This window comes from Malaya genurostris, chromosome 1 (assembly GCF_030247185.1).
Source record: "Malaya genurostris strain Urasoe2022 chromosome 1, Malgen_1.1, whole genome shotgun sequence".
Classification (NCBI taxonomy): Eukaryota; Metazoa; Arthropoda; class Insecta; order Diptera; family Culicidae; genus Malaya; species Malaya genurostris.
The window spans coordinates 164,265,981-164,286,031 of record NC_080570.1 but is presented as its reverse complement, the minus strand read 5'-3'; the positions used below and the strand labels follow the sequence as shown (position 1 = coordinate 164,286,031).

Genomic DNA, 20,051 nt, shown 5'->3' with positions numbered 1-20,051 from the left:
TCACTGAAGCTACGTCCGTAATAAGGACCTACATTCACGTCACTTGATTTCCACCGTGAAGTGATCCCCGTAACAAGGGCCTGAAATTATAAGCCTTCCAAACCTCGGATTATACTCGATGTTTTTAGGGCACGGATAATGACGAGTTAATCAGCAAGTCTGAGGGATTTTCGGATAGTACGAATAACGTGGAATGTTGTCTGAACTAATTTATTGAATGTTATTGGATAACTCGTTTTCTGCTGCTCGCAAGTGTCGTCTCCCCGGCAAAACGGTAGACAGTAGTTTGAAAAACTGGTTTGCATTCTGAAAACTTAGAAGTTTATAAATTTAACCGTAAATCGAGTTGAAAAGGGCTGTTCGACAAAAGAAATCACAATTTCTTGTAAAAAAACTTGCTAAAACTATTGTCTCATAATTATTATATCGTTACATTCTATTTTGTTTTTCACTGATCTTTGAAAAACAACGATCAATATGATACTAAAATGATTATGCTTACAATAAACATTTATGGAACGGATGATCCTTAGTAGTGAAAACTACCATCCACTGAGATCACTAAATTGAACGGATTTTTTTTTATGAAAAGCGGTTTAACCCTTACATCTACAGTACGATTGACGACAATGGACTTTTTCCATACGCACCATCATCTTTATTTCCAATCTTCAGTTCAAATATCGCATGCAAACTTTCAAACCCAAGTACAAAACGTTATTTGGTGAAATTAATAAAGTTCCTTAGATTTACTGATCAAATTCGTAAAAGGAAAAAGTCCATTCTTCAATAAAAAAAATGCTAACACACTGCTAAACACACTCTTCATTAACGGCTAGAAACTCTTCTTTGGACGCAAATTTTGGCTTCGAAATGTTAAAGTCTACACAAAATAAGTTCTCGATTGTTGAAGATGATGCTTTCGATCTCAACATAACATTCTGTCTTCGATTTAAGCTATTTTATAGCCTAGTTGTTTGTTGCTTCGATGAGTAACGGTACCCATATTCATCTCAACACCTTCATTCATCCCATCCCATCACTCATTTGATAGAGTAAGACTTATCTGCTTTGTGTTGTTTCATTGTTGTGAGTTTTCCAACCATTCACAGCTCCTTCAATAATGAGATGAGTTTAGGTACAGTTACCGCACTTCTAGAAGTCATGGAAGAAGCAAAATTTCTGATAGACTGACAACTCTTTTTTACTAAAAAGATTAAAAAAATAGAATACACGTAGACCAGCATAATCTGAATCTTCATTCGATTCGATCATTGCAAGTTTATTATATAAGTGCGTCCGGCAATTGACGATTGCCTTCAAAACTGGATTTCTGGTGCAATTCTTTTGACCTTAACCACAGAGAACAGACATCCAAGCTAGTACAAACTTTTTCAAAAAAAAAGGCTGTGTAAAGCATGAATTACTATTGTATAAAAGCTCGAACGCAAGAGCCCATAAGGGATTACTGAGCTGTCCGAAGCGCCTCTACAGGAGAATTGCAACTTGGTGAAAACAACCGTTAAACTTCTTACACAAATTGAAATCTCTACTTGGATGTCTGTTCTCTGTGCCTGAACCACACTTTTTTTTGCACATGCACGGCTACCAAACAAAAATTGAATAAATCAAATTTCCTTTGAGCATTTTCAAACATCCACATAACTGGTAACCCTGCTCACAAAATTGACATTAAACGTAACTCAAAAATGAGTGACGCACTACTCAAAAAGTAACTCAAAACGTAACTCATAAATGAGTGACACAGTACTTCATAAAAAGTGAACGTAGTCAAAATTCGACTTTCTATCCATATACTCGTTTTTAGTAAAGGAACGAAGTTGTCAATATTAGAGTAATTTCTACTCAAAATATGAAAAATGTTTTTTTCAAAATTTAAGTAAACCTAACTCAAAACTGATAAAAGTACACACGACAGCCTCATGTGAAGTAAATTTTCAAATCGATGATATATTTACAAAAAATCGATTTGATGTTCTTTTTTATATAAACATATAAGGAACAAGCTATTCCAATATATAGTTTATGTGTAAATTCACTCAATTGATACCTTTATGTAAAACAAGGAGACATTCATGTGAAATTCAAATTGAATCTGGCGTCATAGGCTTTACCACAGATAACAGATATACAGGTTCACATATGAACTGTGTGTAAAATTTGCTCAATCAGCGTGGCGAACACTTGCAGATGTCACCACGATCGACACGAGGTGTCACTACGATTTGGCTGCCGCTTTCACATGAGCCACAATTTTGGGTGCAATATTTACTTCACGCTAGATTTTTGTTTTGCTGTTGGTTAAAATGGAAATTTTATTATATTTATATTAGGTGTACAACTTTGCTTCCGCCGTTTTTTTCCAAAATTTAAAGCTTTATTGCCAAAAAGTGCTTACAGATGTATTATCCAAAGTATTGTCCGTTCTTTCCGGAAATTTTCGGATCCCGGCTCGAAAAAAGGAGTCCTCTTTTGACGCTATCCATGAAGCAATCCATTTTTCCAACTCTTCGAAGAATTGAAAATGTTGATCTGTCAGGCCGTGTGCCATCGAACGGAATAGGTGGAAGTCAGAAGGGGCGACATCTGGGGAATACGGCGGGTGGGGCAAGACTTCCCATTTCAGCGTTTCCAGGTACTTTTTGACCACTTTTGCGACGTGAGGCCAAGCATTGTCGTGTTGGACGATGACTTTGCCATGTCGCTCTTGATATTGTGGCCGCTTTTCTTTTAGCGCGCGACTAAGGCGCATCAGTTGCGTTCGGTAGTGATCTCCTGTGATGGTTTCACCCGGTTTTAAGAGTAAATGAATGTACCTTTCGAAATTCATAGTTTTGTTTTATTATATTATGTCTTTTTCGCTTGAGAAAACTGAAACTGGCCCAGGGTAATTTAATCAAAAACAATTTTTTGACAAAACTGTGTTGGTTTCGCACTTAGCAACGGGGATCTGAGCAAACCAGGTTCGAAACTGACTCAATTTCCAATTCAACAATGTTGAAACTAGATTCGAAACTAGCTTCAAACAAACTGGTGCAAACTGGGTCAAGTTTTACATCAAAGGACAACGTCCGGAAAATAAAAATCAACAGGTAATTGGTATTCAATATACTCAAGTGAACACACAGCTCAGTGTATACTCATCAACACACATCACACATACAAAAGCGAGCGAATGGATGTAACCTTCAGTTTCGTTATCCACTCACCAGCCGAACTACTTGCCTCGCTCATAGCCAAGCGTTGACTGGCAAAATATGTATCGGTGCATATATTTGCGATAGGGCGATTTTTGTGCGATAATTCGTACTGCAAATCGGACGAGTAAAATGACATCATTTTGGTAGCGTTTGATTGGCTCGTAGAAACTTGAGCGATGTTACTTACTAAGTTTAAGTCGATTGGTAGTTAAAAGTTTAAGTCGATCACTTGCAATAATTTCAGTTGCGATGTACGATTTTTTTTCAATTTGGCTTCAGCACACTTTCATACTGTGCAGTTCGATTTGGTGTGAACTATGCAACAAAATTAAATTTTTGTCGTAAGTATTGCACAGTTCACACACAGTTGGATATTTGAAAATACTCAAAGGAAAAACTTTGTACTTTGATCCGTTCCATTTTTTGTGTGGTTAAAAAAATACACCAGAAATCCAGCTTTCAAATCAATGTTCTGTTTTACAATTTATGCAATGACGCTGCAATCAACGTGATTTACATTGTTATAAAGTAAAAAAAAGGGTTGCCAGCCGCTTGGCTGAGACTATGATAAACGAGTGGAAAATGTCTGACTAACTAATTGATTATGACAGTTTTTAATGAGATAAAAATGAATTCTATCGATGTGATTAACGTGGGGACTATTTCCTAAAAGAGAGAACGGCCTAAATTTTTTTACTTCAAACCTTTTTAGATCTAATCGATAGTTGACAACCCAATGACTATTTTCATCTAAAGCGGGTTTTCTACATCAGAATCCTAAAAAGTATCACCTTGTGAGTGGAACCAACATCAAAAGTGTAAAAACTTTAAAATACCGGAGGAAAACGAAAACCTAGTACGATAGTACGGAGTCGGGCAATGCTTACAGATTCCCTCCAACGGCGGTGGCATTTTTGTTCTGATGGGCGTTCACTGTAATGGTGCGGTTGTTTCCGATGGTTGGGCTGTGGTGCTCCACATCGCCGATTCTCGCGGTGGTGCTGGTGGTTGTTGCTACGTTGTCAGCAGTGGCCGCACTGGCCGCCGCCAGTGCCCGGATGTGCACACCATTCAATCTACCTCCCTTGCTGAGAGCTTCCACCAGCATATGCAAACGTTGTTCCCGTTCCGTGTGGCGACGCTCCAGCGAGGACACCTGTGTTCCGATTTCATGTTTTGTTTTACCATATGATTGTCAAGGGTAGATTCAGATTAGCATTATGAGGTCCCAAGGAACAGAATTTTATGGAAAAAGATTTGAAAAGTATTTGCTAAAGTCTAATCTATTGTAACAAACAATGTGTATAAGCGAAGAGAGTGTAAACATAAATTAAAATATTGTAAAATTCAAACCTGAAGGTCAAGATGGGATTGAGGTCTACTTGCGTAACTAATTCATATCGTTTACTGCACAAAACTGTGCAGACCCCCAAATATGTTCTCTTCGCCCAATTAAGCAATAGAACTAAGTAATGAAGCATCCATGATAATCAAATGATCTATGAAAAAGTAAGCATGTAAAGTAGGTTTAAATATTTGGCATATTGGCAGGCTTCACTGGGCTTTCAGGGATTCTCACTTAACCTTAACTCAAAAACGTTTTAACGCCTTTACTTCCACGATATTTGCAAATTGTTTGTGTCATTCAACTTCGCTTTTGTTCGTAGATCAATTTTTTTACCACGCGTCGTGATTTTAGGACAAAAGGTTAAATGGATTTTTTCTGTATGATTCCAAGAAGTTTACTTTTAAAGGTACAATGGACTCATGAAGACAGGACCCACCATCAATCAATTGCCGGAATCTTTTACAATAGAATTATGACATATCATTGTTTAGAGAAAGAAAAAAACCAAAGCACCTTCTACTGCTACGTGCAAGTGGGACTAGCAGCCCGCAAGTGACCGTTACTGTTACCCGAACCGTCTTTTCCGCCACTTTTCGAACCCGATTTCGTGTCCTTTCTCGGTGAACATTGCGGTGCGGTGCAATTTCCGAATGGAAGTGCTTTCGAGTTCAACGACGTCTTGGTATTGAGCGAAATCCGACACCGGCAACGATTGTACGCGCTAAGCCAATGCGGACGCGTAGCCACGGAGAGTTGTTTTTTGAAGCAATGCTTCCTCTACTCCCGACGCGCGACAGAAAGTAAGTAAACCCGGTACCGGAAATTGTCGCCAGAAGCAGCCGAAATGGTAAGCGAATGGCAGCGAGAGGAAGAAAATGAAAGGCGTGTTTCAGATCGATCGGTGCACAAAGCGGTGATTGTTTTAAATGCAACAAAAAATCTAGCTAAACATGCCCACCAGACTATATTTATGTGGGTGAAAACTACTAATTTTTCCAACGCAAGTCTTATCTAAGTATCCACCTTTCTTCCGCTTACCTTCGCTTTCAACGCAAAGTAATCGATATTGTGATTCGGCCGACGTTTCTCTTTGGTATGGGAATGTTCTTCCTTTTCGGTCAGTCGTTGTTGCAAGATTCGAACAGTTTCGTGGCACGCGGCCAGTTCACGTTCGTGAGCTGCTTGAAGCGTTTTGAGCTGAAAAAGAAAAAAAGTTTATTCTCAGTAGAGCAGAAAATAAAAATCTACACCCACATCCTGCAATCGTTTGTCGTGCAATGTTTTATAGTCCGCCTCCAGTAGCTTAATCTTTAGGTGTGCATCCTTCAGTGTACCGTTTTCTCCGGTGGCACCACCATCCGTGAACTGCGAGGGATCGTAATGTTTACCCTTCGTCGTAGCAATCGAAGGCTTTCCGTCTGGTTTCAAATAGGCGTCTCGCTCCTTCTGAAGCTTTTTAATCGTTTTCTTACAATCCTCTACCTCACGGGTAAGCCGTTGAACGGCCTTCTCCTTAATTGCCAGATCCACTCGCATTCCTCGAATCGTTGCCAACAGATGGGCATCCTCCCGGCTCTGTATGTGCGAGTCCGACAGGGAATTGGGAATTTTTGATCCCACGTTGGCAGAAGAAGCCCGCTTCGTTCCAACTGCCGACTGTGTGCGACCACCAGCGACTCCCACACCCGTCAGTTTGCTATCCGTTTGCACTGAAATGGATCGGGTTTTAATACACTCCTTTTCAGGGAAGTCCTCCGTTTGCGTAAAGCTGTTGTTGGTTGCCGCCACAACCCTGGGAAGCGAGGAAGCCGAGTGACTCGTAATGCTGGAGAGTTCATCAATTTGGCGGATGATTTTTTCATTCAGCTTGGAGTTAATCTCCTGCAAACTGAGCACCTGCATCTCCAGATCGGCAATGTGCGTTTCGTACTTGGCCTGTACGGAATTGAAGCGAGCTTGTACGTTAGCTAGAATACCTTGTGCCTTGGCGTCCTGCTCCTTGGCATCGGATTCCAACTGCGCAATCCTTTGCTCCAACAAGCGGCGCGTCTGGGAAGCATCATCAGGCTGTTTGCTGGTTGGAGATTGTTTGCTGGCCACTGCAAAAAGTTTCGAAAATTTAATCAATTTTAATCAAAATTAAAAAGAAAAAAGAAACCGCCAATCAACGATTTACCGATCAGTGCCGAGACGGAATCCGGATGCTTTCGCATCAATATTCGTTCCATTTCGCGGCATTGCCGCTGCAAGTCTTGAATTGTTTTGGAATCTTTCTCATTGACATCTTGGTATCGTTTCTTCTCCCGGCGAGATTCTTCAAGTTCCGTTTGGAGTATTTTCTGTAGGTCCAACGCAGAATCGCGGTCACTTCGCGCCGATTGAAGCTCCGATCTAAATGGAAGAAATTGAAGGTTTAATATATGTTTATTGCTTACAAACGTTCCAAAATCATCCTCCGCACCTTAAAACATTGGCACATTCGGTCAGATGTTGCACGTCCAACTTTAGTTTATCGTTCTCCTCCTGAACCGGTCCATGATTCTCCCGCAGTGTTCGGTGTACTTGCGACAGTGTATCGTATTGTATTTTCAAACTTTCATATCGCTCTTTAGTGTCCTTCAGTTTTTCCTGTAATTCGGTAATATTGCTTTCCAACTCACGTTCCTTAGTCCAGCTGAATGAGTCCGTTATGATCGGGGTCACGGTTCGGGTCGGCGACGGAGCTGTAGATTTATCGCAGAAGGTCTTCTCACAAGTGATCGTCGAAACCGACGATGAGCTTTCATTTAATGTCTTGTTATAGATTTCCTCAAGGTCCTTAATTCGTGCATGGCTTAACTGGAGATTTTCTTTGTTGTCTTCTGTGGATCTGCGCGATCCCGTCGCCGCTGTCTTCCCACCGTTCGTACGTTTCTTCGGCGTGGTAGCCTTTCCGTTGGTACCCAGAGAACTTTTCCCGGTGGCCACATTCGAACCGTTCTTCTTGGTACGCATTTCCGTTTGCGCTGCTACCGGTTCCGACAACGGCACGGGGCAGATTTGATCCGAGTGAGGTCGCCGGTACGTATGATCGTCTTGCTGCTCGGTCGTACTGATAACGAAGCTTCGGCGCCGGAATAGATTGCTTACCTGAACTGGACTGGCTTCGGTGTCCTGTAGGTTCAGCTACGGTGTCGGATAGAGAAATAGAAGAAAATTGTTAGGTAATTTGAAACATTTATTTTTGTTAAAATCACAAAATTTGGTCAGCAACTCACATGACCCAGAAATTGGAACAGTTTTGAGCCCAGCTCAGCAGAACTTTTCCCTGTTTTGTATCGTCACTCTAAGCGACAGCTGGGAATGCTTTCGCATCAATATTCTTTCTAAACTAAATTCAGTTTCCGAATCATAGTTTTAAACTCTGAACCTGTTATCTGGAGGAACTAGATTCTGAAACTAAATTCCAAACCTGATATTTAGATTTTCATTTTTAATTGAGTACGGGTCGGGTTCGGGTTTGGAAAATAATTTATTCTAGGGTTCGAGTCGAGTACGGGTAGTTTTTATTCATTTTAGATCGGGTACGGGTTGACTTCGAGTTCAAGAAATTGCTTACCCGACCATCTCTAGTTACTGCTCCGGAACCGGAAACCGGGAACCAGGATAGACGGAATCGGTTTGTTTGGCCGTCCAATGATAATTACTACAAATTAAAGTAAATTTGAGGCCGATTTAGATTTTTTTTGCACGTTCTATTTGGTTCTCTAAGTGATGCTATAAAACTTTCAACGCACTTCACCCTATAATTCCGGAATCGGAAGTCGGATTCGGGTCAAATTCAGAAATTTTGTAAAGGACCATAAGACAGCTCAAGTTTGTAAAAATCGATCACGCCATCTCTGAGAAAAATTAGCACGCATATTTTAATTTTTTTTCTCATTTTACCCCATAACTCTGGAACCGGAGATCAGATCCAAACAAAATTCAGGAATTTTGTATGAGATGACCTTACTTTCTGATTTACCCGGCGTTGCTCGGAGATGTTTCATGAAGGCAAGGCCGAAAAAAATTCTAGAAATTATGCTCCCCATTGATACTCTGATTGTAATGAAACACAACTTAGACGACAACCCGATTGAACAATACTCCGTTCATGTTCAGATTGCGAATGATCAGTGTTCCATCTCAGATCTCACCTTTCTCTCTATAAATACCTTCTTAGTAATCTACAAGTTTCATATGTATATGTGCTTGTAACGTATTTCCGTACTTCCTTGTCACATTCGATCTACAATACCTTTGGCTTCCATGACTAGAAGCACTTGCTACTCTCTCCTATTTATAAAAATTTGTATGGCATTATTATTTCCACGTAATTACTCAAAATTTTCCATCTGATAATGATTATTTTATAACGCAAAAGGCTGTTTAACATCATAGCTACATTCGTACTATAGAATAACTTTTTTATATCATTTATTTTACCCCGGCTTTAACCATTTTGGTCGCTCACCGGGGAGGAAAATCTATAGAATAACGATTCAGTTAATACAAATGTTGTTGTACACTTATTTCCATCACCTTGAGCCGACAGTTTTCTCAATTTATATAAAAAATGCACATTGATTGTATGATTTCGTCAATTAAGATCAATGTTAAAAATACTTATTTCCCTCCCTCTTGTGAATATTTTTGTGAACCTCACTTAGTTGCTATAAATATGTTGTACTCGTAAAGAAGTACCAATTTTTCGTAAAACCCGATAAATTTTCCCTCACACTTACTCCACTCTCTCATCCCCAAAATAGCCTTATAATCTATTTTGATTTACCTTCCTTTTTGTCAGTGAACTTATTACAGATCTCCTCCATGATTACTCCATTCCCACCTTTGGTACATGTGCCAAACTTGGTGGCGTTTCGTTTAGTTGTTTCGTAGTTATGCTGAGACTTAGATACACTCGCGTTCATAGACAGATAAAGATTATTTTCCTTTAGTTCTTTGAATTCCTCGGCAAAACGGAACCATAATCATAACTCAGTTGCGCAAAAAGTATCTATGGTCTTCAAAAAGTATTCAAATTCTCGTCAAATTAAATAATTTTTTCATTACTCCTGTTAAGGACACTTGCTACGCTTCCTCCCCATAAAAATACTGGAAGTCAGATCTACATGAAATTTACAAAAATGCTATGGAACAGTAGTGCCTTTCGTTGGAAACAAATATTGAAAATCGATTCAGTCAGCTCGAACAAAAGTGAGTGCGCATTTTCCTCACATAAACCCCAACAGAGATATTTTTTTGTGTTCGATGAACTGATTCGAATGATATATGGTACTCTCGGTTTCGATTCAAAAGTCGGTTGATCAACTTGTAATAATACGCTTCATATATTTCGTCAATGTAATGTGAAAATATACTAATTTTGTTTTGATGAAGTGCGAACGAAGAATCCCATCGTATCCAGACATCCCGTTTACTTCAAGACAGTCAAATTTAATGAATGACTTTCTCCCACAAATTTCTTTTATCAGCCTTGCCACAAACTGTTAAACTTTACTTTGAAGAAAATTTTTCGAGGAACAGTCATTCATAAAAACTGTATCACAACGAAAGGGAACCCAATGTTCTATTGATTAAGGCGATGGTACCATTTTCATAGGAACCAAAATCGCAAATACATTTGACACACTGAAAATAGTTCAAAATATTTCCTAACAGTTGGTTCATGAATTAAGTTACAGAGTAAGATTTAGGATATTCTAAAATGATTATCTTTAAAATATGGCCTATGATGAAATTCATTCAAAGGTAACAATTCGAAGAACATTCGAGGGAACGATCACAGTAGGCGTGCGCATCGGATGTGAAAAATTTTCACTCCCGTCAACAATTTTTCGAAAATTAGCATTTTCTCGTTTTAATAGAAAGTGTAATAAATGAAGTCTACATGATTGTGATTCTATTCAGAACTGAATTTTAGATTGTTTTTCATGTAGAGACGTGTGCTTCGAAGGAAAAAATTACGAAATCGATGTTGTATTTAAATAAACTGACTCATGAAGTCTCTTCATTATTACCAATCTTTTGTGATCAAGAGAGACTTGACAGAAATGCCATAGTCGGTGAGATTGTTCTAATTTTTCATTTATCTTTTTTTTGCATTTCATTACGAAAGCCAACTTTTAATTTTCACTAGTTTAGAGCGAATTCTAGGCCACGATACCTATAGAAGAAAATGATGAGTCTTTGTCCTTCCGGAAAGTAATTAGGTAATCAGATGGAGATGGAGGGGGCCGGCAAAGATGGCTATCATGATGTTGATATGTTCAGTTTGAGTTCAAATGGTAACAATTCCCAACACTTTTTCCTAAGTAACTTTAGTTTGTCAATCTGCAGAAAACATGATAATGTCAGTGTGCAATCCGCCAAGACCATCGTCACAGCGCAACGCAACGTAAGAACAAAATTTCCGATAATACAAAATAATTATCATAAAACGTGACCTATGAAATACATTCAAATATTTGTGTGAGTTTTATGAATAGCTTATGGAAATCCATTTCGTTCTTATAACTATCGAAAATCATTTTGTTCAGTAAAGCACTTTTCACAATTACCTAAAGTCGATTTTCTAAATGCAATCACAGTTTCCAGTTGATCATAAGGCAACCATTAAAATACTCCAAATTTGGAGGTAACTTTACTACACTGATTACCTCGTCGCACTTTGGTTACATTTCAAAATTTAATACAATCAACATCAGGTTAGTGGTACTGGGACATCTATTTCGGATATTATAATGAGCCTTTGTCCACAAGTCCAGCCGGGAGAAAGAATAACCTACTGATCTGAGAAAAGGTACTTATCTTTTCGTGATCATCATTCCAATATTTGACTATCCATCATCAATCTCTCAAACCGTCACCCGTAAGCCGTGTACTGACGGTCGTATCTTCTCTTTCTTCTTCTGACACAGAGAGCCGTTTAATAATTCCAGTCCATACAGTAGCTATAACGTAAGATCAAGTTCTGAATTCACAACAAGTGGGCGCACTTCAGGCTCAAAGACGCCAGACGTGTGTGTTTCGAGAAGGGTAGGATGGAATGGCATGTCACCTGAAAACGGGACTATTGACCGTTCTCGGGATCGGAAAGGGGTTTCCCACGGGGGGAAGAATCCATTTCTATATAAGATGCTCCGCAGATCGATCATGGCCAAACAGTTGTGATCGTGAACCCGTGGTGCCAAAAACAGCAGACTGTTCAGTGATTCAGTGTTTATTCAGTCGGGATGGCATACTGACCTACATTCGGCAGTGACGGTTTACTTGTTTTCGGTACTCAGAATTCCGAGCGTGATAGAAATGGGCCGTGTGAAATTCTTGAGCTTGTTTTCACTACAGTTTGTGGTTTTGATAGTACTATTTGAGCGGTTCAATCCTGCATGTACTTTGTCGACTGTGAAGCGAACAAGTGATGATGCACTACTGAAAGAAGAGCAAAACGATGAAAACGTGAAGCAGGAAAAGGAACAGCCAGTGTCATACGACGGAGCCCAACTGTGGAGGATTGATTACGATGATCAACGGAAGAGAACTGCTGTGGCGGAACTGCAGGGAAAGTTTGGTGGGTTGACTTTTCACAATTTAAAATATTCACCTGGATTCTATTGTTCGTTCTTTTTCACTCTATCAGAGACTGCTATGTGGAGCTTCAACGCAACCTCAGTGGACATTTTCCTCAAACGTCCAAAGGAACTACCCAAGGCGCGTCAGTTTCTCCGGAAGGCGAAAATTCACTTTGACGTGGTGATTGAAAACATGCAACGAGAGATTGATCACGAAAATCCACCCAAAGACGAATTGGAACAGTGGGAAAACCGTGATGGTAAGAACCGACACAAAACCGAACCGAACCGAACTGACAAACGGTAGAAACTAGACTGTTGGTGTTGGGGATTAAAACACGAAGCGATCCCAACCCCCCAAATCGACGGCTTCATTTACTGTGATAGGATTACAATCCGGTTGTCACGGGGAAGTGTTATTTTGAAGTGTTGCTCTTCCTTCCCCTTCCGGAATGCGTACGGGGTTCGTTGGCATTCATATTCCCGATATCACACAGGGGACAGGGAATAGTTTCCTGCAATTGATAGAAATACGTTCGAGTTCTACGCATAATTATTGAAAGAATCGGTTATTTCCTAAAACATTATTCAGAGGCCCCTTAATATGGCATGTGATATGTAGTTTTAATTGACTTCGGAGCATATATGAAAAATCTTCCCTCAGAGTGCAAAATAACACAGGTCAAACACGCATGGTTTGTTATGGAATGATTTCCAAGGGCAACGACATGAGTTGGCTTTTAATGTGTGTACATTTTTTATGTACTTTTATATACACGCTATTGGCATTCACAATGCAACTCACCAACAATTATAATAAACCATGATTCAGAAAAAAATAGTGAAATATCTTTAGTAACTAATTTCTTTCGATTCAATGTTACATGTTAGTGATAGGTTGAGGATTTAGATAAGGAACTGGAAAACTATTTCACATTATATGGAGATAACAATCATCTTTCTAGTAACCATCCTTCCATCCCCAACCTACTCTGTAAATCAAAAAATCAATAGTTTAGTAACAATTTTGCTTTGTATTTGAAAACCCTATTTTAATGGTGCAATGTCAACTTTCGCACATAACTCATATTTTCATAAATATTACTGGAGGAATATTCAGAAATCTTTTCATTGAATCTTGAACAAAAAGGAGAAATATAATATTTATTTGCATATAAACCAGTGGCGTCTCGTGACGAAATTTTCGGGTTGTGCACTGCTTATATGGTATGACATTTGTAAAAGTTCGTTGTAAATGAAGACTAACGATTGACTAATGAATATTCGCTTGTGTTTTTCAATACAATGGAATAATGACATACTTTTGGATGTTTTTTTTTTTGTAAACTTATTTCGTATCATCGATACAATAGAAGAATTCGGTGCTCTGCACGTCGAGCAAATCTGTCAATACTTTTATCAATAAAACCATTTCGACGTTTTAACTGAGAAAGCAATTTGTTTTCAACTGCCATAAGCATAAGCCAATCCGGAAGAAGATGCTACAAGAACTCGAGTCTTTCAATGCATGAGCCGCCAGAGAATTTTTTTACATTTCTTCGCTCCACTTCATACTCTGAGTATTTCACGGCCCTTAAAAAAATTTACAGTTCGATAATGATCGTTGCTGTGAGGAATTTACCAAGAGAGAATCGCAAGTTGACAATTATCGCAGAAAATCGAATCGATGATTCAACTTGATGATTTCCATACTAGGCTGCAATATTTCAAAACCCTTGTGTGGAGCATTCACAGACATTTTCACAGACACAACTTATACATAGGTTATATGCACATAGTTAGAATAAGCGGCAATAGTAAAATGATTCTATCGCAATTATCAACTGCCTGTATAGAATCAGATCGCGAAACGAGAATAAGCGACCGTTTGTTGCTTCAGAGAGGATCCGCAAAGCAGCGTGCTAACCTTTGATTCTCAGAAATGTCATCGAGAGAAATTCGCTCTCGCACTGGTGTCTATTCTATGTTAAACGAACCATGCCGGGTTTTTGTTGTTGCTATGATAACCGTCTCTCTTTGATAGCACTGATTCAATCGTGTGAAGAGTTGCTGGTGAGCGTTCTTTGATACGATAAAAGCCTTCCTTGCCTACTGCAATGCGACATGAAAAGATAAATTTGTGCATATTGTGCCTGTGGTTAAAATCGCTCATTATTTTATATTCGGTATCATCCGACCAGCTTTCATCGAATAAACTGAAAATCTTCAATTTGAATAATTGAATGCGGAAGGGAATGCAATTAATTCCTGGAATTTGCACATGAAGACTAAAGACTGTCCCAGAAAGTATGGACGCACTTTGATTTCGCTGTAAATAATTCACAAGTGGTAGATATTCAAATTTCATTCGATATACTGATAATATTAGACTACAACAACAGAATATTATTCTCAACATTTTTGCTACTTAGCCATTGTAGACTAGCTGGCGCACCTTCTTGCGAACGTTACTCATTAAATTCCGTACAGACTTCTTGGCGACAAATTTTGACACTTTTTTCCAATTTTTTTCGAACTGCCGAGACATTTTTCCTAAGATGTGCCTTTGTTAATGCCCAAAATTTCTCAATTGGTCCAAGTTGTGGGCAATTTGGTGGATTCATGTATTTTGGGACGAAAGTGACATTTTTGGTAGTATACCATTCTACCATTGATTTCGAGTAGTGGCAAGAAGCAAGATCTGGCCAGAAGACAACAGGATCCTTGTGGTTTCGAATCATGGGTAGAAGTCGTTTTTGTAAACATGCCTTGATGTATATTTCGCTGTTCATTGAAGCAGTGATGAAGGGTTTCGAAATCTTACCGCAGCTACAAATTGCTTGCCAGACCATAGCTTTCTTACCAAATTTTTCGACTTCAATCGATGTCTCGGACGGGTTTAACACTTGCCCTTCTCGCACCGTATAATATTGTGGTCCCGGCAAGGATTTGTAATCGAGTTTCACGTAGGTTTCGTCGTCCATGGTTATGCAGTTCAAATTTCCAGCAAGAATCGTATTGTACAGCTTTCGAACCCTCGGCCTGATCGATGCTTCTTGTTTCGGACTACGTTTTGGTTGTTTCTGCTTCGTATAGGTTCGAAGATTCAAACGTTCTTCAGCACGAAGAACATTTGACTTCGAAGTGCCAACTTTTTTTTGGCCACATCCCGAACATAAACCTCCTTCTTTTGCTCGAACGCCTTCAGTATACGTTTATCCAACTAAAGGTTAGCAGGACCTTTTTTTCGACCTGTTTTCGGTTTATCCTCACTGAACTTCCTGATTGCATTTCGCACGGCTTTTTCATTTACTCCTTCCATTTTTGCTATCTTTCTCAGTGACAGTCCGCGTTCTGTGCACAATTTGTACACAATTTTTCGACGTTGTTCTGCTGAAAGTCCACGCATTTCGAAACAATCTGCACAAGTGGTTAGAGAAGAGTGTAAAAAACAGGACGCAGCCATAAAAATTGACAGATTCTGAACCATACTTTCTGGGACAGTCTTTAAAATTTCCCTTTTGCGTTTGAAACGCATGTAATTGGTAAAATAAATGCTTCCAACTTGGTTAATATTCTCCTTTCTATCACTACTTAAATGTCTTACAATTTGCGGCACGTTTTTCCACCATGAGTAATCAAGCCGTGCTCTATGAGTTTTAACTTTGAGTATATTTCTTCTAATCATTCAACTCAAAAACTGACACTTTCAAATGAAATATTTGTATACTGCTGACAAAATTTTTGATTGGTAATAGATGTCCAAGTTTATTGTGGCCTGATTCATTAGAAAACGGTGATAGCATAATTATACATCTAATACTTTAAATAGATTCTTAGTAATCAAAATTGTTTTCCGATCTCCAGGCGAGTGTCCTCCTCTATTCTGTATTTTAATCGAATCGGAGCATGTCGATCGAATGTGGAATTTTTTCATTCAGTACTGCGATTGAGTTCGAATTTTTCGAAACATAACTCGTTCGAAATGCAGAATGGAAATTTTCACATTCGATCGAAATGCAGAATACGGGTGTATATTCGTACCTGCTGGTATCTGCATATTTTTAATTTAATATTTTAATCTGTATATTGAATTTCATTGGTATCGGATATGTGAGAACAACGTAACAAATGTATTTTCGGTCAGTCGTCAATGGCGCTAAAAATTTTTTTAAAGATTTAGGCGACTCAACAGCCCGTGACTCCGGAACGGGAAATCAAATCCAAATAAATTTCAATACAGTGCACAATCATTCTGATTCTATTTTTTAGAAATAAGTTATATCTCCGTGAATTCGAAGTAAGTTTTCTTTCGATCCATTATGGCCGCTTTTTTATATCATTTATTTTACCCCGGCTTTAACCATCTTTGGTCTTTTGGCCGCAACTATTAGAAATTCCGGAGTATGATCTCGTAAATCATCGGGCCTTTGGTCAATCATCGAGACATGCAAATAGATGCCATTTGTAGCTTTTTATCTGTAAATTCACTGGGAGGTAGGATCAAGAAGAAGCGTCTGGGGATATGCGAAAAGCCCATCATATTAGAGAAAGTAACATGAAAGATCTTATGCTTCTTCTCTTAGGAAAAAAAACTAAACTTCATTTAAAAATGCTCAGGTGTATTCACCTCCATTCGCACCAACGGAAACAAGCAAACGCTTTCAAATAACGAACAAGTAAATTAAAATCTAAGCGTTTCCGGTGCGATTCCATTTTCCACTAAACCTCAAAGCAATCCATTTTTGTTTCACAACCTTACCTCAAACCAATCCATTTTGTACGATACAAAAAAACTCCAAAGCTGCTGATTCTACACACTTCCTGTGTTTTTAGTCGCGTGATTACAACCCTTAAGGAACGACACGATTAACACTATAATGTAAAACCTCCTCCGGCAAATCCAGCGGCATAATTAAAGTATTTATTTTTTTATTTATGTTACAACTTCAACTGGTTCTATTCCCACATGGGCAGAAACTTGAAACTTTTCTGATTGATTCTTTTTTCGTGGGTATTGGGCGAGCACGATTAGGTGTTTAATTATTTTCACGCTTTCGCTTGAATGTGCGCTCCGGCAGGTTAAACATCGAACGGTAAGTTTTATCAATATTTTAGTGGGGGAAGTTTGAGTAATTTCGTTGCACATTCGTTAGCACACCCTCTTGTAACGCAATTATACATTCAGTTATAACCACTGACACCGACACCACCAGCACCCGTTACACCCTCTTACATTGTCCTGTATTAGATCAGATTATTAGCAAGAATATTTCAATGGCGAGGAGACACATAAATAAATGCTATAAATCTCCCATTCTCAGGTCACCGAATGACATGGAACGCATACCATCGATTGAAAGATATCCACGAATGGATGGACTATTTGGCCAAAACATACCCGGATCTTTGCAGTACCAACAGTATTGGAAAATCATTTCAAGGACGCGATATGAAGGTAATACGCATATCCAATGGAAACCCGTCGAACGCTGCGGTCTGGATAGACGGTGGTATTCATGCTCGCGAGTGGATCAGTCCGGCCACGGTTACTTACATCGTGAATCACCTGATTGAAGAATGGGATGATCAGCCGGCATACATTCGAAACATCGACTGGTACGTGCTACCGGTTCACAATCCGGATGGGTACGAATACACCCACAAGGTTGACCGCTTATGGCGAAAGAGTCGGCGTGCGTCACACTTCGGTCCGTGCGCTGGTGTAGACTTGAATCGAAACTACGGTTACAAGTGGGGAGGACAAGGGTCTTCGAAACAACCATGTTCGGAAATCTATGCCGGATCGGGGGCTTTCTCAGAACCGGAAACGAAAGCTGTGTACAATTTCATGCAGAACTCAGCAGCGAAATGGAAGGGTTTTCTGACTTTCCACAGCTACGGTCAATACATTCTGTATCCCTGGGGATACGATAGATCGGTTCCTCCAGATCATTTAGATTTGAAGCGCGTTGGTGACGAGGCGGCACAGGTGACATCGAGCTGTTAATATTCAAACTGTTTTTTTATTAACAACCTTCTTCTTCTCATTCTAGCGAATGCTACAAATGAGTGGCCAACAATATACTGTTGGTCCATCTGGAAATACGCTTTACCCTGCATCTGGAGGTTCGGATGATTGGGCCCGTGGTGCTATGAACATTAAATACGCCTATACCGTAGAGCTGAGAGATAGTGGTCGTCACGGTTTCGTTCTCCCAGCGAGCGAAATACAACCTACTGGAGAAGAATCATTGTTGTTCATTGACTCTATAGCCAATGCGGTTTCTAAGCTATAAGCTAACAACCATCCTCGCAAATAAAATGTAACTTTAATAAAAATCAACTCACCTGAGCTATCTCCTGGGTTAGCCCGATAGTGAGAATTTCCTGCTCTCTCGAAACATTGCCATTAAACTCCATTGTTGTCGATTCACATGAGATATCATTTTTTGGAACACTAGTCTCCATCTTCTCCGCTGGAAAACCACAACTCCCATTCTCCAACTCACCAAAAACCGGTTGTTTTCTTATCAACTGTTCCGCCTCATGCAGGATTTCTTCAACACTTCTGGTGTCTTCCCCTGTCCCAGCCAATTGACTCACTTGTTCGAATATTCTATCCACATCTACATCCTCCTTCGATTGGTTTCCGTCGACTGGCCGGGAACTACAACTTCCAGATAAAACTGCCGCTAAGCAGCTCTGCTCAATCCGCAGAAACTCCAGGAATGACGATTCACTCGTTATGTCATCCAGTTGCTGTTGTTGAGCTTCTAGTAATTTTTCCATCGCACTTGATCCACCCATTTCCGGACTGGCAGCAGCTAGCTGCTCCTGCTGCCGGAGAGACATTTATTCAGTACGAAAACGATATTTTACGGTACTTGCATTACAAAAGCACGGATCAAATCAGTTTACACTACTAAACACAGATGTTTACACGAAAATAAAAACTAAAATCACACCACGAAAAAATTCTTGTTCCAAGTTTTATTCTTGCTTGCGTTATCCTTTTTTGTTTTGTGTTTCTCATTGCCTGCGATTGTTGAAGACGGGTTGCCAAGGTGGGTGGCGATTGTTGGCTTCACGCACACATCGAAGCAATGAAACAATGTAAAACGTCATTTCGATGATTCATACACCGAACTAGAAAAGTACATAAGGATTACTATTCATTATTATGCGAATTTTTTAATGCGAATTTTCCTTTTTGCAGACGGTAGTAGCACAGACTAACAGACAGGACACTCAAATTAGATTCTTCAATCATTTTAACGGTCATTTCGAATATTCCTTTATTTGGGACAGTACTCACATGTGTCATGATGACGCCACGTTACCCTATCAAAAACATCCTGTCTGTCATCTAGACTGTGTTTATTTTTTTCATTTACCAACAGAGTTGCCATTCATACAGAATTACCTGTAATGTATTAATTTGTATACGTCCATGCGAATTTCATGCAGGATACAGATTTAATACATATTGCCAAAAGTATATACATAATTGTGCCTACTTCTCATCCTCCAACGCAATACAAAATCGAACCCGTTTTGTTACAATATTTACTTGCTTCTGATTTGCGCCACTTAATTTCGGGTGAAGACTACCAACACAATAAAAAATAGTCTAGATAAACAACGTTGAGTCAAATAAATGGTAAACCTTCCAACATCGGGTAAAAGTTAAATATATTATCAACGTAATCCAATAATTTATTGTGACGATTCACTTTCAAATATTTTAATGAAATCAGGCATCCCTGCAAGCAGCTGATCGGTGTTGAAAAACGAGGGGAAGCCAACTAGCAAAAAAAACTTTTACATAACACAAGGGGTGTACCGATAGTAAATAGTTCGCGCAGT

At 39.3% G+C, this 20,051-nt stretch overlaps 2 protein-coding genes across 3 annotated transcripts; one reads left to right on the top strand and one right to left on the bottom strand.

Annotated features, from left to right (window-relative positions):
- Nucleotides 1-194: 194 nt before the first annotated feature.
- Nucleotides 195-19,234, bottom strand: LOC131426645 (centrosomal protein of 162 kDa). 2 transcript variants are annotated; one of them, XM_058589511.1, is made up of 7 exons: nucleotides 18,534-19,234; nucleotides 7,031-7,734; nucleotides 6,746-6,960; nucleotides 5,824-6,668; nucleotides 5,608-5,766; nucleotides 4,058-4,377; nucleotides 195-3,998 (listed from the first exon to the last, which is right to left on the bottom strand). In XM_058589511.1, exons 1-6 carry the CDS (start codon nucleotides 19,035-19,037, stop codon nucleotides 4,105-4,107), a joined length of 2,700 nt encoding a protein of 899 aa, XP_058445494.1. In that variant the 5' UTR covers nucleotides 19,038-19,234; the 3' UTR covers nucleotides 195-3,998; nucleotides 4,058-4,104. The 2 variants fall into 2 exon arrangements, with proteins under 2 accessions (XP_058445494.1, XP_058445493.1); XM_058589510.1 differs by having other exon boundaries at nucleotides 195-4,377.
- LOC131426646 (carboxypeptidase B-like) lies at nucleotides 11,772-18,528 on the top strand. The gene is made up of 4 exons (XM_058589512.1): nucleotides 11,772-12,181; nucleotides 12,251-12,442; nucleotides 17,507-18,174; nucleotides 18,239-18,528. The coding sequence occupies exons 1-4, from the start codon at nucleotides 11,920-11,922 to the stop codon at nucleotides 18,479-18,481; spliced, it is 1,365 nt and encodes a 454-aa protein (XP_058445495.1). The 5' UTR covers nucleotides 11,772-11,919; the 3' UTR covers nucleotides 18,482-18,528.
- Nucleotides 19,235-20,051: the final 817 nt, after the last annotated feature.

Excerpts from the sequence above, each read along its gene's own strand:
- LOC131426645 (XM_058589510.1), bottom strand. The coding sequence starts at position 19,037 with ATGTCTCTCCGGCAGCAGGAGCAGCTAGCTGCTGCCAGTCCGGAAATG. Across the intron at positions 7,735-18,533 it reads TAACCCAGGAGATAGCTCAG|CTGAACCTACAGGACACCGA; the intron begins GTGAGTTGATTT and ends CCGACACCGTAG. Across the intron at positions 6,961-7,030 it reads GAATGTGCCAATGTTTTAAG|ATCGGAGCTTCAATCGGCGC; the intron begins GTGCGGAGGATG and ends TCTTCCATTTAG.
- LOC131426646 (XM_058589512.1), top strand. The coding sequence starts at position 11,920 with ATGGGCCGTGTGAAATTCTTGAGCTTGTTTTCACTACAGTTTGTGGTT. Across the intron at positions 12,182-12,250 it reads GGAACTGCAGGGAAAGTTTG|AGACTGCTATGTGGAGCTTC; the intron begins GTGGGTTGACTT and ends TCACTCTATCAG. Across the intron at positions 18,175-18,238 it reads TTGGTGACGAGGCGGCACAG|CGAATGCTACAAATGAGTGG; the intron begins GTGACATCGAGC and ends TTCTCATTCTAG.